Raw genomic sequence first — 24328 nt, forward strand, 5'->3', positions numbered from 1 at the left:
ACCCAGCTGACTTGGGTTTAGGCTAAGAGTTTGAATTGTGGTGGAGACTTTTGGTTCGGACTGCAGCCCGAGCGCTGGGACCCTCCCACGTTGCAGGGTCCTAGAGCCCACGCTCCAGTCTGAACCTGAACGTCTACACTGCAATTAAACAGACCCTTAGCCCGCGCCAACTGGCTTGGGCCAGCTGTGGGTTTTTATCGCCGTGTAGACATACTGTGTATATCCAAGCCTCCTACTGGCCTGCAATGCAGCCATGCCCATTCACGCCACCCCTCGGCGGTCAGAGCCAGCAAGCCCCACAATGGCAGGCTTCCGCCAGGCTGTTCTTCCTTCGGGCGCCTCGGGCAGCTGTGCAGAGAGATAGTGATAGCCTGGCACAAGACAAAGCCCCTCGTGGTTGGATGTAGGCAGCGCTTTGGGAAGTGACGTGGGAGAAGTGGAGAGACATCACTGTTTTAATGGCCTGAGCCAGTATGAGAGACAGGTCTGAATGCCTATGGGGCATTCGCGGGAGAGACCAGCAGAGGGGACCCTAGGTGGCTGTGTCTCTTCTTGCTCTCTGTCCATTTTCCCAGCATGCTCTGGTTTTTGACAATTACTCTATGTTAGCGGAGCAGCCATGCTGCGTGGAAGGGGAGAGCGGTGAGTCAGTGCGGGGATGGTTAAGACAAGGGTCTGGGAGTCCTGGGTTTTATGGATTCCCCAGCACCATATTTCTTAGCATTCACCCCTTCTTTCTCCTCCCTCTGCTGGGTCCTTGGCAGCACAGCACAGAAACCATGTGGGTCCTAGCAGCTGTCTTGGCCGGGCTATTCTTATTTCTCTACGGGAGGGTTGGACTATTTTGAAGGCAAGTGGTTCGAATCAGGGGAACGTTCCATCTCTCTGCACTTTTCTACCAGGTACATTTCTGCAGAATCCTGGCGCCCTGCCATGTTAGATGATCTGTTCCGTTCCATTCAAAGTCTGCCACCAGGTAACAGCATCTCCCATTAGGGTGTGTTCAGGCCTAAAAAGATTCCCAAGGGTCCCTCCAGGGGCAGGAGTACAGCCTTTCCTAGCAAGTACGTTCCCCTTGCAGTTGGGTTTGTGCAATGGGCCTCTAGGACCCCGCCTTCTCCACCCATCTGCTGAGACTGCCTCTATTTCATGGGTGAGACAGTGGTCTGTTGCCACAGAAGTGACCATGACGTAATCGGCTAGGGCACCAGGCACTGCTCAGGGGTTTGAGCTCGCAAGGAGCATCCTCTTTCATTTAGATCTGCGCAAGGGGGAGGGATAGCTCAGTGGTCTGAGCATTGGCCTGCTAAACTCAGTGGTGGTGAGTTCAATCCTTGAGGGGGCCACTTAGGGATCTGGGGCAAAATCAGTACTTGGTCCTGCTAGTGAAGGCAGGGGGCTGGACTCGATGACCTTTCAGAGTCCCTTCCAGTTCTAGGAGATAGGTATATCTCCAAAGCTTCTGAGTTGCAGGTCCTAAAAGACCCCATTATCTCAAAGGGAATGTCTAGCTGACTCAGCCATGCTCCGTGTGGGGCAGCACCTTGTGTGGCTTCAGCTCTAAGCCAGAGGTTGGCCCAGGTTCCCATGAAAGGCCTGTGAATCTTAGCCACACGGGACAGAAATCAAGGCTGGGCTTGTCACTGAGTACCCAGCAGTAATGAGAGTCCTTTCCCTGGCTCTGCTGTTCGCTCCCAGTACGACCTTGGATCTGTCAATTTCCCCACCTGTAAATGGGGGGGAAGCCCCCCACGAGGACGTGGTGAGGCTCGGCTCCCTGATGTTTGCAAAGTCCTGCGGTGGAGGGTGTTAGAGACGGGCAAAGGGTCCGTACGTATCGCAGCTCTAGCGATGGCTTTGAGGGCTCCGTCAGGTTGTGGGCTGGCATGCGCAGACATTACAACGTGTGTTTTGCAGCATGGTGCATGGGGTAATTAGGCAAGGATAAATCCCCATTAATGCTAATGGGAATTATCTGTGGCTAATTACCCCTTTGTGCTGCATCTTCAGTAATGGAAAGTGACTTCATCAAAGTCTGTGCAGGGGAAAGGAGCTTGTTTTTTCCCCTTTATTCGGTGTGGGTTCAACTGCCTGCCCCCAAATGTAAACCCCACACCTTGCAAACAGTAGGGAGGAACCAGCTACGAGGAATTGTGGGGAACATGTCTGCACCATTGTCTGTACTCCAGTGGGGACTAGCACCTCCAACTGAGATCAAGGAGCCAGGGTGCTGGGTGCTGTACGTGCACATAATGTTTCACTATCTGCTCCAAAAAGCTTATTGCATAAATAGGTGAGGCAAAGGCCTTCTCAAGAGCTCACATTAAGTGAGTGCCAGAGCCAGGAAGAGAACCCAGGTGTCCTGGCTCCCAATCTGGGGCTTGAACTTTGCTAGCCTGCTTTTTTCTCTTACTATGCAAAACAGCCATCTCACCTGTGAAGTATCAGGGATGTGGGTTCTAATCCCACCACTGACTTCTCCCAGGTTAACTAAAGCTTTAATTGCGCTCACAACTATTAGTTTAAGGAGGCGTGTATCGCCCTCCGGTGGCAAACAGCTGTACTTACTAGTTGCAAAGTGACTCAGGCCATGGCTAACTAGGTGGCGAGACTTACACCAGCATGCGCTGCAAATTCTAGCAGTTGGCTGGTTTGGGCCCAGCTCTGCTCTGCGTCCAGGTAGCAAGAGCCCAAGTGAGGGGAAATGGAGAGAATTTTCCCCAGAGACTCAGAGAGCCAAAGCTGATGAGTTTCTTGCAGCTCTAATGTGTCGATGGATGGAAGACTGGGGAGGAAGTGGGAGGGTGCTGGAGAGACAGCACCAGAAGACTGCAGCTCAAAGACCAGTGCAACCTCAGTGCAAGGATCTGCAGAACCTCCCACACCGATTCTTCTCCACCTTGATCTAGAGGGACCCCCAGGAGAGGATGTCTCACTATCATTGCCGTTCCTCAGCTGAGATTGCCGGCAAAGGTGCCAAGTATGGTGCAGATAGCCATTCCCTAGGAACCAGCCTGGGCCCGTAACCTCATTTCACATAGGGCCTCTAGATGGGAACACGTTTTTGTCCTCTACAGATCTGAGGGGGCTTGGAACCAGCGACCTAGACCTATCCCCTGCAGGAGAAGAAGCTATAACGAGCACCAGCCTTTCTTGTGAAGGGGCAGCCCCGAGAAGGCCCCATTTTGGGAGTTGCTTCCCGCTCCACAAAGGGCGTGAGGGAGACAAAAGAGCAAAGTGGAGCTGTTTGCTGCTCTCTCTCTCTGCTTCCTCATTAATCTTGATTATGGAACCCTCATGCTGAAGTTAATTTTCTTGTAGATGCATATCAGTCATGTAGCTGGGAATCTCTCAAAAGCTAATGAGGGATCGTATCCTTGCCACATTATTACTCTGCTAATTAGTATACAGGCTTCTTCTGAAAAGGTCAGAAGAGAGAAGGCAGGAGACTTCAGATTTTTCAGTAGGACGACATCCTCTTTTGTGTCAAATGTAGCAAGAGGAAGGTTGGAGACGCTCAGGTCCCTGCAAAGATGGGGGACGAAGATGCCGAATTCTGATCTACATTTGGAACATCCCCAAAGCCTGGGGGGAGGGGCGCGTTTGAATGTCAGGCTTTGGTTTAGGCTCATCACTAGCTGGGACAGCTCTGAAATCTACAGCAGCTAATATACAGCTACTGTTGGGGGCCACTTGGGAATCTGGGGCAAAATCAGTACTTGGTCCTGCTTGTGAAGGCTGGGGACTGGATTTGATGACCTTTCAAGGTCCCTTCCAGTTCTAGGAGATGGGATATCTCCATTAATTTAAATTTATAGCTGTACCACTGGTAGGTAGGAGGTGGAGAAAGACAACCATGCCCCCAAATGGGCGACATCTTCATCCCAGGGTAGGGGCCCGGGACATTCTTGGACTGGTTCCCGAGCCCTGCTCTCCTCCTCGAGCAAATGGCAAGGACACACACAATCCTCTCTAAGGAGAGGAAAAATGTGTCCTAAAAAAAAAAAAAGTACTTGATTAAGCACTTGAGTAATGTGACGGGAGAACGGGTCGAAAAATTTCCAGCTAAACTATTTCCCGTTGAGAAATGCCACTTTGGGGAAATTAATATGTTTCAGCAAAACATGTCTGTTCAATGACATTTTCATTGGGAAGGTTTCCCAGGCCCAGGCTGAAGGGAATTTCGGGTCAGAACTGGAGTGAGTGAACCCCATGTCTGGCACTGACCCAGGCAGACTGGGGATTTGAACCAGGGTCTCAGCCAGGTGTCCTGACCACCCGGCGATTGGCTATCCAGGGGTGGGGTGCTTCTTTCTCCTGTTGGTTCATAACATTTGCCAAAAGGTCTCATTTCCATTCAGAGACGGGATGAAAATACATTTCCAGACCTCACACTTCTTCGCAAGGGAATTGGTGTTTTGCAGCCTGCCCTGATCAGCACAGAGATGCCGCTACACTTGTCGATTACCCAGCCGATCCAATGCTGAGTCTGGAGGCAGCAGGGGAAGGGGCGTGCAAGGTGGCGGTAGGACCATGGTTGTGTTGGTAACTTCCAGGGTTTAGCATCTGCCTGAGTGTGGTTGTGGTTAGTCTCCTTTACGGACTTGCTTCCGTCCGCGATCGGGGAGAAACCACAGCACACGCTGCCTCGTGCCGCTCGTCTCTGCAGACGACACACCACACGGCTGCTGAGTCGTAAACTCCACCTCACGCTAGTGCCCTGTTAGGATGTGGGGTGCACCTGCCTTTCCTCATCCTGGGCAGAGCTCACAGGGCCTAGACTCACTGGGCCTGAGCCAAAGCCCACTGAAGTCGATGGAAAAGACCCTTTTTAACTACAATGAGCTTTGGAACTGCCCTTGTTCTTCACTGTGGATGGACGCTACGTGGGATTGCCTGGAGCCATGGGACTAAGGCAGGAGGTAAGCTAGCAGATCTCATCCTTCAAAGAGGAGCATGGAGGCTTGCCCGAGGCAGCTGGTGGGGTGGCTTTGCACAGGGCTGGCACTTCCACTAGTTGACCCTAGGCGGTCACCTAGGGAGGCAGATTTGGGGGGGCGGCATTTTGCCACCCTCAGCAGAAATTCGGTGGCAGGGGGTACTTCCGCTCCAGAACTTCGGCGGAAATTCGGCGGCGGATCCTTCACTCGCTCCGGGACCTACCACCGAAGTGCCCCGAAGACGTGGAGCGGAAGGACCCCCACCGCCACATGTTCAGAGGAGGAGCGCTGCCGCCTAGGGCGGCAAAAACCCTGACGCCGCTTCTGGCTTCGCAGCTTGCCTGGCGCCTGTGTGTGTAGCAGCTGGCAGGATGAGACGAGAGTGAAAACCCCTTAGCCACATCCCCCATTTGGACTGGCTCAACATCTGAGTCCCTTCCACCTGGAACCCAGGAATCCGCTGATGTGAGCATGGTTAAAAGTAGATCAAGAAAGAGCCCAAATGTGGAGACCAAACAGGGTTATTAACAAGCTCCTGTCCCCAGAACCCTGAAGCTGACGATAACCATCTTGGAACAGGAGTGGAGGTTAATTTCCCAGCACATTCAGGGACTAGCAGAAAACAGACACACTTGGTGGTCTCGGTCTAGTTGCTGGTAAACAAGTATCCACACTTCCAAATGTCATTACCAGCACCCTTAGCAGTGAGAGACTGAGTGGGACACATTGGGATTTGGGCCCCCAATGTAAGGGAAACCAGGCATCTAAATCCCTTAGGCAGCTTTGTCAGTTTCCATCTAGGAGCCTAACATTGGGCTCCTAAATTTATATGTAGGCCCCTGATTAGGTAGCTGGATTTTCAACAGGGCTGCACACCCAGCAGCTCCCACTGACCTGAAAATCTTGACCCAAAAGCTTTGCTCAGCCCTAGCGGGGGTCACTCCAGGTCATTGATTGATTGCACACTGGTGAGCGGCAGCATGGCAGGAGCTTGCATTTTTAACGGGCAGCAGGTTTAAAACAAACAAAAGGAATTATTTGTTCACACAATGCACCTGTGGAACTCCTTGCCAGAGGATGGTGTGAAGGCCAAGACTATAACAGGGTTAACCAAAAAAACTAGATAAGTTCATGGAGGATAGGTCCATCAATGGCTATTAGCCAGGACGGGCAGGGAGAGTGTCCCTAGCCTCTGTTTCCCAGAAGCTGGGAATGGGCGACGGGATGGATCACTTGATGATTCCCTGTTCTGTCCATTCCCTCTGGGGCACCTGGCACTGGCCACTGTCGGAAGACAGGCCACTGGGGTAGATGGACCTTTGGTCTGACCCCGTATAGCCATTCTTATGGTCATTGCTACAGCCTGTGTCTGTTCTGTGGATTCCAGTCTCCCAGGCTGTCAATCCAGCCCCTTTCACCAGCCACGGAATTCACACAAAATTAAAAACCAAGCAGAAAACAACAAAGCCAGACACCTAATACAAACAGCAATATTTTTATCCCACAATTTGCATCACTTACTGTCTGCCTTAATGTCCTGGAATTTGGTTGATGCCCTGCACGTTTCTCTGGGCATGTTCTTGTGCTACAATAATAAATCTGGAGGCTGTCAAAGGTATTTTTCTGCAGGAAAACAACTAATTCCTTTAAAATGTTTTGGGACAAAAATCTACATCTCAAACGTCTCCTCTGCACTGCGGGTCACTGTTGTGTCCGAGGATTAGGTCGTGCGGGAGCTCTCCCAGAGAAAGGGCAGCATACGAGAGCTACGCCATGCATCTGCAAGGAGACCCCAAGTTGCGTCAAGCTCAATGGGATCTGGGTTTCTTGCTACGTGCTCAGAGGTTTGTGGTTTTGTGGTTAATGCACTGGACTGGGGAAATCACTTGATTTGTTAGTAAAGACACAAAGAGCAGCTAGGTCAGAGCCTCCTGGAGTAGCCAAGAACGAACAAAAGAGCAAGGGTTTCTATTCTACAGCCGGAGAACCTGTGGGATCCAGCACCCAGAGGTCCCACTGGTTGGTTCTCAATGTGTTTCATTGTTGGGATCACCCAGGAAGGTCTCTGCTGGCACATTTGAGAGCAATTGTGACAACGAACCACAGAAATTCCACCCTGGACCTGAGAAACCTTCCTGACAAAAGTTTAATCAAAACCTCCCCTTTTGCAGGACAAGTATCGGATTCAATGAATTGCCATTTTCTGACCTAAAAATAAAAAAATCCAACCCATTCTAGATCTGACTTGTTTTGGCTGTTAAGGAGCCCACAGTACTTTCTGCAAGAGAAGGCATGAGAGCCCTCGCATCCTGGCCAAATCCCCACTTCAGACGACTACAAGGAACAGGCGTATTTAAATACCCTAGCACTGGACATGTGTTCTTCATTTCCTGCCCTAAACATACCAGCACCCCAATAGGCTGGCTGGTCAATCAACTCCAGTCCATAGATGACTTCTGGGCAAGAGGTGCAGGCTAAAAATAAGGTAGTATTATTTCTATTTAATAGGGGGTGAAGTATGACGTGAATGTGGAAATAGGCCCCCTAAGGAGACATCTTGGAATGCCTTCTACAAAGGCTAACGGAGCCATGTGGGTCAGGCATGCTTGGTTATCTGGATACAACGGATTTCCCATCATTCTCCTATTTGCTCAACTCTGCCTTACATCAGAACCAGTTCCTTGGACACAGGCAAATGTAGGTTCTTCCACGAGGCCATATTTGTAGTGAATTTACCAGCACCTTCCCTGTAAAGTGTGAAGAACTTGGTACACACAACGGACTTGGGTTTACATGGAAGGATCCATCATTGTCAGCCCCCTGGCCAGCCCCACGGCTATTCGGTGGTTAATACCTCAGCATCACAAAGCGTGAGAGATCCGCGTGTTTCAGGAATGGCTCTCTGGAGCATTCCCTCTTCAGCTGAGGGGCTGTTTATATTTTTTTATTTCAGAGATTAATGCAGTCATTAAGAATTAATCTGCCTTGGGTTTGCAAGTGTGGAGAAGCAGCCAGAAAATAATTTCTATGGCCCCATCTGTATTTCAAAGCGACAGATATTCCAGACCACACAGGTTGGGAGGGGAGGAAGTTTTTCCTCAGGAAAAAATTCTAATTTGCCCCCTACATTTTCCATGGAAATATTCCTTTTGTTAAATTAAATCCAGTTTCATCAAAAAAAAAAAAAACTAACTAGGTGATTTCAGATGAAACAATTTTCCAGGAAAAAAAATGTTCATTTTGAAAACCAACCTTTTTTTCATTGGACAGATTTTTGAATTTTTGTTCATATTTTTGAATAAATCGTTGACACCCCCCTCCCTTCCCGAGCCCAGTGCGTTCCCGGACTCCAGGCCTCCTGGAGAGCTGCTCCCAGCCTCTACCGGAAACCGAGTGTGAGAGAAAACATCCGAGACGGAAGGAGCACTTCAGCGCAGCTCGAGTAGGCAGTGGCCCCAAACCCTGCCTCTGCGAGTCGTATGCCTTTTGGCTCCCTTGGCTCTTGGGAGCCGATGGCAGTGAAGAAACGTGCAGCCCCAGACACAGTGCTCCCCGGTGTGGATTGCTGTAATCAGGGGTTAAAGAATGAGAATGGGGTGGCCCCAGTGCTTAATTTGTGCCAGGGCTAAGCCCCAGCGCCTGCGGGCCTGGCAGTTCGGAGCCCGGCCGGCGCCTCCGGGCCTGGCAGTTCGGAGCCCGGCCGGCGCCTCCGGGCCTGGCAGTTCGGAGCCCGGCCGGCCCCTCCGGGCCTGGCAGTTCGGAGCCCGGCCGGCGCCTCTGGACTTGCCGTGTCAGTTATAAATGTAAAAAAATTGCTTGAGCTCCGACAGCTCTTTCATTACAAATGAAGCCCAGGGTGGCCCCTTTCGGCTACAGCAGAGCCAGCGCTCTCCATTTTCACACTGGCTGGAGTAAGCTGTGCTCCCTCCCAGCACCCTCTCCTCCTAGGCTGGCCTCGTGGGTGCTCCCTCTCCTGTTTCAATCCACTGCGCCCACCCCCCCAGCTGTAGCTTCCCTCACGGCCCTGGGCGGAGGGTGTAGAGGAAGTGTGAACTGGGCTGCAGGCAATGCCAACTAGACAGGCGCCTCTGTACTCTCCACTTCCTTTCGGAGGGGAATCCCCTGCCATCCCAGGGCAGGGAAAGCTGGGGTCACCCCCTCTGAACCAGAAGAGCCACCCCCGGTGACAGCGCTGCTTTGATACCATAGCGCTGGGCTCTGCTCTCAGAAGGCTGGCGAAGTGGGGAGGTGGGAGCCCACTTTAGCAGGTGCTACCGGAGCTGGGGAAGCAGAGAGATGAAAGCCGCACTCTCTGCACCTTCTGTTTCCAGCAGGGAAACTCCTGAAAGGATTGCCTGGTAAAGGCAAGGAGAGGGGAAAGGAGGTCGTCTTTTGTCTGCTGATGAGCCTCTCACAGATGGAAGCTGCCTTCTCATTAATCCCTTCTCCGCCAGTGGGCCTGGCTGCTTGTCCACACCAGGAATGGCGTGTGAGATCATACCTGGCTGCCCAGGTGGAGCGTGTATTTCATGGGCAACACCCAGCCCACCTGGGGGCAGTGTGGGGAGCACGTCTCTTGGGCGTTCCCTCAGCGGCACCAGGAGAGCCACATCCGGATGTAACCCGGCCTGGGAGCATGTCTCCCAGATGCTACCTGGCTCAACCAGATGCACTTCTGGAATGTGTCTTCTGGGTGCTAACCAAGGTGGCCAGCTGCATCAATGGAGTCCCCTGGATGTCCCATTGCTCTGGGGGAGACCATCTCCTATCCTGTGCAAGAAGCACTTCATCTGCGGCTGGACCTTACCCGCCTCTGGAATGGAATATGCTGCTTACCAGCAGCTCCACAAGCGGCTCGTGCCAGGAAGTGCAGACACTTTGTCCCAAGGGCCGTTTACAGGGGAGTTAGCTGAAACCTGATTCAGCTCAGTACATGAACGGACGAAGAATGACCTCAGCTTGGATGAATTCAGCCTGTCGCCGCCTGGCTCTGTCAGTGGGGAGGTTCCCTTCTTGCTCCCTTGTGGACCAAGAGGGTCTCCGGTTCTCTGGGCTGCAGTGATGGACAGGCCATAGTCAAACCTGTCCCCACCCGGCAGGAGACTCTGCTAATTCGTTAAGTTCCCTCTTGAGTCGGGCCACCAGGGGGCAACAAAGGCAGGGAGTCAAGATCTGTCCAGCTGTCATGAAAACCAGACCAGGCTTCAAGCGCAGTCTTTGCTATTTACCTCCCAGCACAAAATATGGAGCCAAATTCTTTGCTGCTGCAACTCCGCTGGAGTCAATCGAATTACGCGAGGAAAGAATTTGGCTCGTGTTCTACAAAATAAACGTCAGCTACATCGAAAAGGCCCTTCTGGGCAAGAAGAACAGGGGGCCCAAACTGTTCAGGACTCTTTCCAGTCCTCGTCTGCTAATCCATCCCCCGATCTCCCTCCGTGGAAAGAGGAGACACTCCACTTGCTTGCCTTCCTGTATGTGCAGGCAGTGTTTGGTTTTGTGTGTGTGTGTGTGTGTGTGTGTGTGTGTGTGTGTGTGTGTGTGTGTGTGTGTGAGAGAGAGAGAGAGAGCGCTTAAACAAGTCCTCTTTACATCATTACATCAGGCAGATTCCACCAAAATCATAAGAGCATTAATAACGTCTGCATGTTCCCTAGCAAGCCGGCACATTTGCCTTCCCTTAAAGGACAGTGTGACTTTCCCAGGGTGAAAACCTTCCTTTTTGCATCTCTAATTCTGAGCCCGTTCCAGGGATTTTTTTTTACCTGCTGTTGACTTTGCCGTCTGCTTCTCATGAGGCCTCTTTCATAAAGGAATGAGTGAACAAGAGAGAACGGATCGGAGGAAAAACAAGCAAGCCAGGAAAGGATGGGGTAGACTGGTCTGTTCAAAGTGCCCATTTATCCACTGAGGTGTATTAGAGAGAGACTCCCACAGCTCTAACTGATCAATACAAATTGTATCTCTCTGAGAGACATTAAAAACCCAGCTAGCTGCCTGGAGAGAATGCATGTTTAATGGTGGAGAAACTGAGCACAGGTATATGGGTAAGGAGGAGAGTGGGGATGGCGTATACCAGAGGATCCCAGGCCTTTCCCAAACAGACCAGCTGCAAGCAGGAGGAACAAGATGAAAGGTGAGATGGTCACTAAGGATCCCAACCATCCTGCACTCTGTATGACTTCCAGCTCCATCCACGCCTGTTGTCAGTTTCCCTTTTGTAACGAGAGAAGGACCTGCGGCCTGAAGTTAGGATCTGGACTTGGATCCAGCTCTGAAGTTGGTGGGTGTATTGGACTAGATGCCCTGTTATAGAGGGAGACCTAAATTTTGGATCTGGTCTCCCAGATTTCAAGGCTGCTTGGATTGGGTGTTCTGGTTCGCTTATATTACAGAGACAGGCCCAAGCCGTGGTTTCATAGAATCATAGAACATCAGGGTTGGAAGGGACCTCAGGAGGTCATCTAGTCCAACCCCCTGCTCAAAGCAGGACCAACCCCCAGACAGATTTTTGCCCCAGTTCCCTAAATGGCCCCCTCAAGGATTGAACTCACAATCCTGGGTTTAGCAGGCCAATGCTCAAACCCCTGAGCTGAGGCTGTGATAAGGGACATCAAACCTCAAACTTCAGGGTGGGAGCTGGTCTCGTGTGGGGGTCAGGAAGGGATTTTCCCTCCTATGGTACCAGACTTCAGAATTGACAAGATGCATTATGGATCAGCTGGCTTTTTACAGGATCAGGGCGGTGGCCAGTACAGGCTACAAGACTAGATGGAGCGTTGGACTCCTCCTTTACGGCAACCCCTGTATTTCTATTTCAGAGACAGGCCCTGGTTCACAGCTCAGAGCTGAACCACCCTGCAGCAGAGGGAAGTTTGGATCCACATCTTAACTTCACAGCTCAGGAGGTGCACCCCCCCCCCCCCTCAGCAGCAGCCAGTCCAACTGGCATTTCACCCACTGCAATACCCTCTGCTGGGTGGTACCTTCAGGGCAGCCGAACCACGCGGCCTGTTGGAAGGGTGCACAGGTATGCATTTGTGAAGCATCTCGTATCACGTTTGGTGGTGTCCAAAGTTGCTCATTTGGTGTCAGATGTTTCCCTGCAAGACCCCATTTTCATTGCACTTGGAAGCCCAACTGACTGCAGCTTTCTGCCTAATTTAGATATTTATGACTCCCATTATGATGCCACCCAAGCCCCTCCCAATCTTTATTGGATTTATCTTCACAACAGCCCTGTGAGATAGGGCAGTGCTATTATCTCCAGGGTATAGATGGAGATCTGTGGCATAGACAGGCTAGGGCCTGGCCCAAAACCACCCAGGAACCCTCTGCCAGAGCAGGAATTTTCACCCAAGGTTTCCCAAGTCAAAGGCGGGCGCCCTAACCATTGGACCATCCTGCCTTACAACAGTCTGTTCTAAGTGGCTCATTCTGAAGACAGAGCCTCAGACTTCATTATTTTCTCGCCACGCTGTTTCTTTATACTCGTGTCAATACAGACATGCAACACCCAAAAGCTACAGTAGCATCTCACTGGCAGGGGACCTGCAGAACTGTCAAATCCATGATCAAATAAAATTAGACCTTATTAACATAGCACCTTTGCCTCATTCCTCTGCAATATGTAACCAAGGCTTTCACTGGAGGATGAGAAAGGGCAGAGAACACATTTCACTCTAAGGAATTTTAAGAATGAATTGATTTCTCTTTTCCCCTTTAGACATCGAGATATACTAGGGCTGGTGTTCAGGGGGTTGGCTTATTTAAAATATAAATCTTAACCTAGAAGATTTAAAAATCCTGATAGCACTTAAGGTGGTTTTCCACCATGACTCTCAAAGCACTTCTCAAGACATTCATGCACTACGATGAAGGCAGTGGAAGAATCGGTGTAGAATAGAATGGTGCAAAGGTGTGTAAGTGTCATACATATTTTCTGGTTGGGGAAACTGAGGCCATGCCTCACTAAAAGTGTGATTTTTTTTTTTTTTTTAAATGGGTGGGGGAGACTCTTAATTTGATTTAAACCTGGCTACATTGATTTGGCTTCGCTGGAGCTGAGTGTTTATATACATAGTTTTGCACAGGATTTCAAATGGAGTTGAAGCTAAACAAAGCAACTTTGAGAAGCCTATAAAATAACCAGTGGCCTAGGGAAGGTAGAGGAGGAGCATCTGCTCTCCCTGTCTTGTAACAGGAACAAGGGGACAGGCAGAGAAATTAACATCTCATCAAAGGAGGGGCTTTGCCACACAATGCATAATGAGACTGTGGACTTCATGGCTCCAGGAAGTAGTGGAGGCCAAGCACACAGCAAGATTCAAAAGGGAATTGGACGTTTATATGGGTCGGTCACACAAACAGCCAGAGGTTTTTTGTTAGCGTTAACTATATTCAAAACAAAACCTTGTGGCTTAAACCAATTGCTGATTATTAGAGATTGGGATGAGACCTAAAGTGGGGGGGTAGATTGTCCCACACCTTCCCACTGGAGAGACTTACACCTTCCTCGGATGCATCTAGTGCTGGCTATTGTCAGCCAGGCCCCTGGGCTCCATGGCCAGGTCTGATCCAGCCTGATGTCCCTGTATATAGATGAGAAGGGGGCTGCCTCGCCCCAGGGACCCAGCCAAGGACACAGCAAATGTCTCCTCCCTCCTAGCCCAGCGTCCTAGTCACGGGCCGTGTTTGGCAGAAACGTCAGAAAGGAGCATGAACAGAGGACGTGCGCAGGAAGTGTAGATTATAGCCGTTCAATTAAAAACATCCCCACTATTCGCCAGTTTTAATGCTAAAATAGCGACAGGCAGAGCAGAGCCATTAAATTGTCATTGAGGGTTAGTATTTGCATCTTTGCTCTGCCTTTCATGAGGCAGAGATAAGAAGGTGCGGCAGGGCCAGCTAAGGACGCCATCAGATTGAATGCAGAATTGCCTGGCTCTCATTCTTCAAGCAAACATATTTGCACAATCCACTCCACTTAATTGGGAAATCCTCTTAATTGGGACATCTTCCAGGGAACAGATTTCAGCTCAATGCTGTAATGAAATGGGCAACTGTCTGTGTGCACCGCTGCCCTCCACTGGCTGGAATAAGGAACTGCTCAGCTGTGTGTCTTAGGCCCTATACTGCTAACAGCCCAGAGGGTTTCTCCTATAGCTCAAGTGGTGGTTTTGAGCAAGAGGACATGGTGCTGGGGCATTCTGAATAGAAAAATGGTGTGACCTACTGAGAAGCCTAAAGTCCAAGGTGCTGTGGATTTGTTACAATACCAGTGACAGAAAGTCTGGTAAGGGGATGGAAAGTCTATTGGGGGGGGGGGGGACATCTGCTTTTATCTGTTTTATATATTTAAAGTGGGGTGGGGGGACATTTATGGCCCCCTAGGGTAGAACAGTTCAAAACACTTTCTAATGACAAATGTTTTCACGAAAAAAATGTTTTCACCCTGAAAAAAATGTTTCCAACAAAAATGGCCAGGTTGGTGTTGAAAAAACAGGATGCTAGAAAACCAAGCATGGTTTGTTTTTGGCCACAGTTCTACATTTTAAAAAAAAATCTGTTTTGTGGAAATTTTCTTGCCAAAAAAAAAAAAAAAATTATGTTCTCTTCAGAGTTTTTCAGGGGGAAAGAAAAAGTCATTTCCTGACCAGCTCTGCTCTATACACAGAAATAACAGATTCCAGGAGTTGTGCCACCCAGCCCTGCAGCTCCCACTAGTAGGCCACACTGCCTTAAGAGCGGGGGAGAGAACCCAGGATTCCTGCTTCTGGCTTTCCCCATCTCTGGGGCACTAGAGCGTAATTCCCTCCCAGCTGCACCAATGGAACCTGGGGCATCTGGCTTCTAGCCCCCAGTGTAGACCACATTCTCTGAAGAGCTAGACATAGGAGCCAACAGTCCTGCTTCCCAGCCCCCTCCGCTCTAACCACTAGGCCCTAGTGCAAGAAATCGAACTAAAACTCAGGAGCCCTGCCTCCCTTTTCTTGACCCCAATCTCTTCCACAGCTGGGCATGGAACCCAGGAGTTCTGTCTCCCAGCCCCCCCCCCAGCTCTAACCACAAGGCGCCATTGCCTCCCCTAAAGAACAGTCTTTTTCTAAAATAAAGACTAAAGGCCTGGGGTGATTGCGTAAGGCAGGGAAGCGCAGGGCAAGGGCCCCCTTTAAGAAACCCCAGTGGATTGCAGCGCACTGGCCCAGTTGGTAACTTCAAATCAAAGGGTCAGTTGAACTGATGCATGGAGGAGTTCGGGGCTCTTAGCGGCGTGAGTCCTAAGGCGGGGGGTTATGTACCAAGCCTGCAAAGAAGGGGGTTAGAATGGAAGCCGCTGACACAACTTTCACTGCGCGTTGGGGCTCTCCATGGGCCTTGCCCATGCCAGCCACAGGCGCTAACCGGGGAGACTAAGGAGGAGGGGGGGGGGGGGATCTATATTTTTGCCAGCCGGGAAAGGGTTAAGAAGCTAAAACAAGCAGCCGAAGGTGGGGGACGTGGGGAGTGATCTCTGCTGTGTCTCTCTTGCTGCAATAAATCGGCTTAAAGGACGGGAGCGCAGAAGCCAGGAAGGATTAAAGAAAAGTCTGTCTAATACACAGCCGCCGGAGAGGGAGCGGAATAAGGGAAGGCGGGCGGGGCAGGCGAGCAATGAGTGGAGATTTCATCCAAAACTCGGGCAGCTGATTTGAATTCCTCGGGCAGCCTGCGCGCAAGCAGAGAGAGAGAGGCAGGCGCGCCGCCCAGGTGCAGCGTCTCCTGCTCGTGTCGGGCTCTGCCTCCCGCCCGATCCCCTCCTCCTTCCTCTTCCTCCCGCCCCGGACGCCAGCGGGCAGCGATGTTTGACCCACGCCGCTGTCCCGTCGTCCCCGACCCTCCCATGCCCCGCTCCGGATCGCCCTGCGGAAGGCTGGGGCGCTTCTGAACCAGATGGAGTTCTTATTCCGGGGGCCAACATGCGAAAGATGAACTACCTGCGCCTTTGCTGTCTACTTTGGGACCTCCTGGATGCGGTGCTGGGTGAGTGACCACCCCCCCAGCTTTGGGGGCTTTGATTCCATCCCCCGAAGGAATGAAAAGGATCCGGGGCGAATCCCCAGCTGGTGTAAATCAAACCTAGGGGGTAAATCCGCGCGAAGTGTTTAGTTCCAGTTGAGGATCTGGCCCCTGGTGGGATTTTTGTAACGCGCTTGGATACTTTCCTGGACAGTCTCTGTGCAGCTCTTCCCTTGGGGCGAGCCGGGTTTGGGTTTCGTGGGGGGCTGGGGGCCGGCAAGGGGGGTTTGGGGGCTGCAAGGGGGGTTGTTTGGGGACGTTGTTTCGTTGGGGTTTGGGGGCTACAAGGGGGGTTGCTTAGGAGGGTTGTTTCGTTGGGGGTTGAGGGCTGTAAGGGGGGTTGTTTTGTGTGTGTGTGTGTGTGGGGGGGTTCATGCCAGCCCCATCCTTCCCCTTCGGCTGGTGGCTGCAGAAGGCAGGTCTCTGGCGCTGCCAGGCGCTCCCCGGTGGGGAGAGGAGCGACAATCAGGGCGCATTGTGCGGCGCTAGTTACGAATAATAACCCGCCGATTGCGGCTGATGAGCTGGGGGCCGGGGTTAGTCCCGGGCAAACACAACCGGCGCCAACTCTGCGTGCGTGGAAATCAAACCCGCCCGAGTGATTTACAAACGTGTGCGGGGGTGGGGGGCAGAGCCCAGGTCAGAGAACGGAACCTCCGTCAGGAGAACTGCTGGCTTTCTACTCCTACAAGAGTCCCCACTCCGGAGCTGCACCTGTTAGTTCGCTGGAGGTTTACACGCCTATCCGGACTGAGTTCGGTTTAAAGGGATGGGAGCACAAAGGCTTGGCCTGGGGGCGGGCAAGCGCGCCGGAGCTAGTGATCTGAGACTGGTGGGGGCTGGCAGCAGCGTCCCCCTCCCCTGCAATTCGCTGACCTCCGACCCTTCACACACCCCTTTTCCTTTCCGCAGGGGGGGGCACTGCCCGGGCACGGTGTCAGCCCAGGGCAAGAGGCTCTGAAATCTCAACCAGCCCTTTCCTGGGGTTCAGCTGCCCTGCCCCGCTGCGGGGCTTCCTCCTCCTCTCCGGCTGGGAAGAGGCTGATGGGCGGGGGGCGGGGGGGGGGTGTTCAGGTGGCTGATTTGCTCAATGCCCCTTTCCTCGCCCCCCCCCCTGCTCGGTCGGGGTGGTTTTTAAACAAACCAGCCCTACGCTGGGGCCGGGGTGTTTGCAAATTGCCCCGCGATCGCATTGCAACCTCCCCCGTGCGACACCCAGCACAATCCTGCCTCGGGAGAGTGTGTGTGCGGGGGGAGGGGGGGGCACGTCCAGCGAGCCCCCAGGGTGACGGCTATCCTGGTAGCAGGGAAGCAGACCCCCCCCCCACACACACACACACACACACGGTGCCGGGCGCTGGGCTCCCGCCTGGCCATGCAGACGCCGGGGCTCTGCCGCGCAACATCTGGGCAGAGCAGAGAGGGGACAGCAGGCGACTCCAGCTGCAAACTAATCGCATCCCTCTCGGAGCCGCCCGTCGGCACAGCTGGGGGGGGAGGGGAGGAACCCGTCTGGTCCCCCTGGAGCGGCCGCGGAGATGCGCCGGTGGGCGGTTGTGTAACGCCCGGTCCATGGAAACGCCCGGTCCGTGGCGCAGAGAACGCGCTTTCCAAAGGCGGCTCGCTGGCTCGATGCTGCTCTTCCCGGTGTGTCTCTGCCCGCAGGAGGTGGCCTGGGGGGAGCCGCCCGCTGAGCGCCCCCGGTCCCGTTGGAGATGCTCCGGGGGGACACCGGCTGCGGTGCCCGGGTCCGAGAGGGGGCGCCCTTGGCAGCCGGCAGAGGCCGCTTCTCGCGCGGGCTCCCAGCCAGCCGGGCTCAGTTTGCAAACTCCTGCGGGACCCCCCAAGCAACTCGGTCTGCGGCCCCCAGCCCCGGGCTGCGCCTCTCGCGGGGCCGGGCCGGCGGCTTTGTTCTGGGGTTTGAATAATAGAAACCTGGCTGGGCTGGGACCCTCTTCTTTCAAGCGGGCTCCGGGATGGTGAAAATTTAATAGCCAGGAAAGCATTTCATGTGTCTCCAGCTTTGCGCAGCGCCAGGCACGGTGCATATTCCCGGCCATGTTAGCCGGAGATCCCCGGGCCCACGCCTGGGTGTGCCGGAGGCTGCCTACGTGGCTGGCCTGTTACCTGGGATGCCCAGTGTATATAGGGAGGGTCCCTTTCCCAGAGCCCAGCTCTGGGGCTGGCCAGACTGGGGTACCTCACCCATTCTAAGTGGGGACACACCCGGCAGGTGGCCCTGGGGCAGGAGGGTGGCTGGGATCTACTGGCTGCCCATTGGCTAGGGTAGCGTTTGACACGTGTTGCCCAGCACGTTTGCAGCGGCGGGGTAGCCATTTTGGTTCTGGGATAGGCGGGAGACAGGGTGGGTGAAGGGTTTTACTGGAGCAACGTCAAGCTTTGAAGCTACCGAGCTCTTCAGAGCTGGGGAAGGAAGCCAAGAGCGTCCGAGCTAACCGCTCATAGCCAGCGGGCCCAGCTGTACAGGGGCAAAGGGAGGTCGTGCCCAGCACATCCCGTTGCACTAGATGAAGCGCCTATCCTGGCAAACCCAGCCTCCCGTCCCAACCCTTCACTGGGGCACTGGGAATGGCAGGGGGAGGGGAGCCCCATTCCTCTCTGCCACTTCTCCGGCTTCCTTAGCTGTGGTTTAACTGCCTGACCTGGCCTCTTACTCCTTGTCCTGACCTACCCTGGAGGATCTGTAGCTACCCAGAGAAATAGTTTCCCCTTCAGCACTGGGCTGACACAGCCGGGCCTCCCTTTCACATCACTTGGCCCCAGAGGCAGGGAAGCAGGTTTATTTGCTCAGTGCTGAGTTCATTTCGCCCTGGTGTCTGGTTTGATCTTCTTTTATCCTCCAACGGCCTTTCCCCGGCTGTGGCCTGCAGACAGTGACCCAGTTCTCACGCCGTGAGTGATCTCGCCCGCCACGGCCCCCTTCGCCAGCTTTCATCGAAGTCCCCTGCAGGCTGGCCTCAGGTGGTTGCAGTCTGGTCAGCACTTGGGAGAGGTGAAAGGGAAGTCCGTCAAAACCTGGCCGGGAGAGCTGAGTTGTGCTTTCTCCGGGGTTTGGAAAGCGCCTGAGAACACCGGGGAAAGAAAGAGGACGGCGGGTTTTCTTTTGTGCTGTACTCGACACCCGCCAGGAAGGCTGCTGTCAGCTGCAGCGTCCAAGTGTGACGGGGAGCGAGGTACTTGCTTTCCACCCAGCTTAACCATTGACACACGGGGGCTGTTTCTTCTTCGCTTAAAGTCCATTTGCTCGGCTCAGCACAGCAGAGGGTGGCTCTGTGCCAGCTTGGCACTTCTCTGGCCGCCTCCAGAACCCAGGACTTGTGCAGTCCCTGGCATAACGTAGACCAGGCCCGGGGGCTGCTCTGACTTACCTCACCTGCAGTGTCTCTCTAAGGAGCTGCCCAGTACAGCCAGAGTGCAGTGCGGACTGGCCACCTCTCCTCCCTCCCCTGACACCCCTCCAGCCACACGGGCAGCATACCGCAAGGCCTCCAAGGGGGAGCAGTGTGGGGCTGGTTGCTGGCTTTATGCCTCCAGGGAATCCACAGGCATTGTGTTCCCTGTATGCCCACAGAGTCGGCGCCTAGGAGCTGCAGTGGAGTGCAGGCCTCCCCTGCAGCAGTGTGATTGGGGGTGTTAAATGCTGCCCCCCTCAGCCCCAGGGGAGTGAGCAGAGAATGCAGATTGAGTGCCATTTAACGCTCGCTTTGTAAGCTGTGAAAGGTGCAGGGAAGGAGGGGTTCAGGCCCAGTCAGGGTCCAGTAACTTCTCCGAGGGACGCACTCTTTGTAGCGGGTTGGGGCGGAGAGTGGGATCGGGGCACGCTTTTTAAATGCACGTCTCGGTTATCATGTAGGGACCTGAGCGCTGGTGAAAGGTCCGGCCTTATGGTGCCTGAGCACTTCACCGTGCCCTGTGAGGGAGGGAAGTGCTGTTCTCCCTTATGACCTAATAAATGGGGGAAACTGAGGCTTAGAGGGACTTGCAGGGAGCTTGTGGCAAAGCTAGGAATCGAACCCAGGTCTCCGGCTAATGACCTAACTGCTGGGCCTCTCTCTTCTGATGTGACAAGCTTTTAAAAAAAAAAACCCTGCCAAGCTAGGCAATTAGAGTGCTGCGAACGCTGTTTGTCATGCTGCTCTCAATCCTCCCAGTTTGCGCTGCCCCCATCTGTCTGTACCCACCTACTGTCTCTTCTCTGACACATTGTCAATGGTTGGGGCAGGGCCGTCTTTCTGTCAGATGTTTGTACTGCACCTAGCACAACAGGGTCCGATCTCTGGTTGGGCTTCTTGGTGCTACCACAGGACAAATAATAAATAAAGGTGTCATTGGGAAGGATCTTTGTTGCAGATTGTGTTTCCCCTGGCTACAAAACAAGCTGTGCTGAGGGGATAAAGCCACCTAAGAGCCTTTCTGTTGCCTCTGAGTCTCTTGGTCCAGGATTCCAGCCCAAACGGACCCTCCCAAGTGAAGTAAACTTGACAATCTGGGTTCGTGGCTCAGGGGAATGGCTGGAGGCCACAGGCCACCTCAGCCAGCCCCATGCGATGCAGTGGAAATGTCAGTGCAGGATTCTCCTTCCTGGAGAAGGTGACCCCAGTCCACATGAGGGTTGTGGTAGGGTGCACCATAGACAGCTACAGCAGGGAGCCTTGTCTAATGGTTGGGGGGGCGGGGGGCTGAGATTAGCTGCAGCCCGTCAGAGCATCCTCTGACTGCAGGATGAGAGTTCATAAGCTGGTGGGGGGGGGGGGAGCAGAAAAGTGTGTATGTGAAAGAGAGAAAATCGTTGAGGCCATCTCTGTGCTGCAGAAAGAGCAGCAATGAACATAAGAAAACCCTAATCGCTTCAGGAGGTAGCGTGGTCCCGTGGGACACTGAATTAGGCTCAGGAGACTTCGGGCTCGTCTGCATGGACACTTAGGGCGTGTCTACACTAGAAACACTCCAGTGGCACGGCACTGCTGTAGTGCTTCAGTGTAGACATTGACCCCTCCTGTCATTACTAAATCCACCTCCCCGAGAGGCGGGACCTCGGTTGATGGAAGAATTCTTCTGTCCACCTACTACTCTCTGCACTAGGTCAGCTTGACTATGTCTTGGGGGGGGTGAATTTTTCACACCCTGGAGTGACGTAGCTGGACTGACCTAACTTTCTATTGTAGACCAGCCCTTAGTTTGGTGAGCTGGGGTGTGAATCTCCCCCACACTAAGTATCCAGGTGGACTCTGCTGTTGCACACTTAAAGTGCCCTTGTGGGCTTTAATCTGTTTCAAAGCAGGATACATCAAAGTACACTAGGGAACCCGGTCCCCCCGGACACTCAGTGTGCGATAGGTTAGTGCGGGGTAGACTTACACCCCCGCTGGCTGCAAACTCAGTGTTGGTGCAGACAATCCTGGCTGTAATACCAACCTACTCCATGACCCTGGGGCAAGTCACTTGCCCGCTGTGTGCCCTGTGTCCCCTCCCCTTCTTTGTCTATTTCAGTTGGAGGCTCTTCAGGGCAGGGGCTGTCTGTTGCTATCTTTGTGTCCAGCACCTGGCGCAATTAGGGTGATCAGACAGCAAGTGTGAACAATCGGGACAGGGGGTGAGGGGTAAGAGGCACCTATATAAGACCAAGCCCCCCAAAATCGGGACATCTGGTCACCCTACCAGGCGGTGAGACCTAAGGGCAGGGGTCCATAGAGATGTCCTGATCCGCAGGGCTTTACGGCCCACTGGCCGGAGGCTATGGAATCGCCTTGCTCCACAGGGCAATAGGGTCACGTGATCCACATCCGGGGGGTAGCCCTTCTCTGCCGGACATCTGATCACTCCAGGCGCAATGGGCCCCTGACCTCAGTTTTGGCCTCTAGGCACCGTGATAATATAAACTAGGGATACCAGACAGAGGCTTGAGAACTACAAGTGGCTCTTTAATGTATGTCCTACTGCTCCTTTGCAGCACGTGATGGTAAAACACTGTGTGATTTAATTACTAACCGATCTAAGTTATTAACCACTTAGGATTCTTTTACTGTGTTGTTAACCAGTTGTCGTTGATATAATAATACTTGATCAGTCATTTTGCTGTGAGAATAACACACTATAGTAAATGAAACAATGGATTCACACTGCTGTGGCTCTTTGGGTAATGTTGATCGCTAATTTGGCTCCTGAACCACTGAAGTCTGAGTATCACGGATATAAACAGTCGTTTTTCTTGTTGCGCTTTACCTTTAAGGTCAGGGAGAGATCTGGGGACCTAAGTCACTAGGGACAACTTCTTCATTGACTTTCGCCTCTTCTTCTGTTTGCAAATTGGTCCCCAACAGAGTGATTTTTGTCTAATTTGTCTGTTATCATTTCTGCAAATAATTCTCAGCCTATAGATCGTTTGCAAGCAAGTCACTCTATTTGATAGTCAACATTTGAGCTGGTTAGATTGGACAGGCCTGCTGTGTGTTTGTCCCCTCATAGGATGAACACAAGTCTTCTGAAATCTCAGAAATTCCCTTTGTGTCAATATCTGCAAGGTTGGCTCAAAACATGTAGTTTCCTCAAACATTCCTGCCAATAAACTCCTTTGCTATGGCGGTCACTTGAACATCAGAAAGGCCTGTCCATTCCTGGAAAATATTTTCAGATTGTCACCTTGCTCTGGCCAAGACAGCTGCAGACATGAACACCCTCAAAGGTAGTTAGGAGTCTAACTTCCATCCTAAATACCTTTGAGGATCTGGGCCAGAGAGCCTAGTTCATGGCTGACCTACATCTTGTGTAATCACCAGCGCAAATATTTACAAAGCGGGTGCAAAATGCCCCCGTTCGGATGGGGCGGGGTGTTGTGTTGCACTCGTGGAAACGACTACACAAATTGCAGGGCAGCCAGAAGCCGGGAACAAATTGGACAAAACCTCCCCTCGTGGATAGCTCTGATTTTATGGTGAATCAGTCCTTTGAGCTTCTATTTATTTGGGAGCCAGGAATCCCAGACTAATGAGAGAAACAAGAGCTCTGTTTGCGAGGGTGGAGAAGAATCCGGTAGTCCCAGAGGAGCAGCTGTCTGGCAGGAAAATATATCACATAGCCAGTGGGCTTGCTCGTTAACAGGAAGCGATGCAGCAGGCAGAGGCGTAGGGAAGAGATCTGTATGTACAGAGGCCAGCGTTACACGCCTAGAGGCTGGTGCGTGTCCAGTACTGGAGCAGCTTGCCCCCAGTTTGTAATCCCGCTGAGGCCCTCACATCCCACCAAACTAGGTTCCTCGCTTTCTCCAGGTCCACCCAACAAACAGGACTAAGTAGAAATTACATGTTCCCCAGGGAATGGGCTCTCCAACCTCCAGTGAGGCTGCCCCTCCCCACATGTATTCATGCCCCCTCCAGATTCTCCGCTCTGAAGGTCATGCAGCTTCTACCAGACTTGCTGGTAGTCCGTGTAGATGCCCTCCTGATCCTGTGCTCCCACTGTCCCTTGCTCTCCCTTCACTCCTGTTAGGTAAGAGTGTCTGCAAGCTCGGGCAGTTGGCACCCACTCCACAGCAGCTGGTCCTGCAGGACCAAAGCTGGGCCACCTGCGTCAGCTCTCTATGAACAGGCTTCGCGGGTTCCCGGGCCTTTCTGTCTTGGGGGGCAAAGGCCTTCTGGCCCTGACAGCCTGGTGTGCGAGAGGTTAATCCTGCAGGAGGGAGGTGTCTCTGAGAAAGTCAAGGATGCTCTCCTGGAGTCCTGCCATTTCCACTGTGTACTGAAGGGTTTGGGGCAGGGGAGAGAGATTTTTGCCATCCATGCTGGTTAATCCAGCCCTCCACGTGTCCCTCGAGTCAAGTCTGAAGTGTCCTGCAGAAAGGTTTGAGATGAGCCTGGCTGGCTGTACTTTAAAGGGCCAGATTTCAGCTCTCCAATCCAAGCTGGGGCTGGGTCAGTGGAACCAAGGAGAAGGTACTGGCTCAGCATATCAGTGCCTCTTGAAGTACCCTGGCTGCTACCGAACAGCTGCAGAGAGTGTCTGCCAACGGCAGCCATGCGGCAAAGAGAGGAGAGGGGCCAGTACAGGTGCTGGGAAGTGTACTCATGGAGGGCAGCTCCTGGACTGGCAGTTCTTGCGGGGTAGGGACCTTTCCCCACTGATCCCCTGTCCCATGGAGTCAGGAGACCTCCTCCACACATACCTCCTTGGCAGGGAACTCCACAAGGTTCCTCATGGGATGGGGCAATCCAGCCCAGACTTCTCTGCCGTCCTGATCCACCCTCTGGCACCAGCTGGCTGGATGCTTACAAGCCTGGAGTAACCTGAGAGTCTGTGGCCATTCTCAGATACCA

At 53.0% G+C, this 24328-nt stretch overlaps 1 protein-coding gene across 1 annotated transcript in view; it reads left to right on the forward strand.

Annotated features, from left to right (window-relative positions):
* Positions 1-15508: 15508 nt before the first annotated feature.
* IGSF21 (immunoglobin superfamily member 21) overlaps positions 15509-24328 on the forward strand; it is a 272639-nt gene continuing 263819 nt past the window's right edge. Inside the window, exon 1 of the mRNA XM_054009265.1 lies at positions 15509-15962. Coding sequence (XP_053865240.1) covers positions 15899-15962 — 64 coding nt within the window. The 5' untranslated portion in view covers positions 15509-15898. The remainder of the gene's footprint in view (positions 15963-24328) is intronic.

This window comes from Malaclemys terrapin, chromosome 19 (genome assembly GCF_027887155.1).
Source record: "Malaclemys terrapin pileata isolate rMalTer1 chromosome 19, rMalTer1.hap1, whole genome shotgun sequence".
In the NCBI taxonomy this organism is placed as follows: Eukaryota; Metazoa; Chordata; order Testudines; family Emydidae; genus Malaclemys; species Malaclemys terrapin.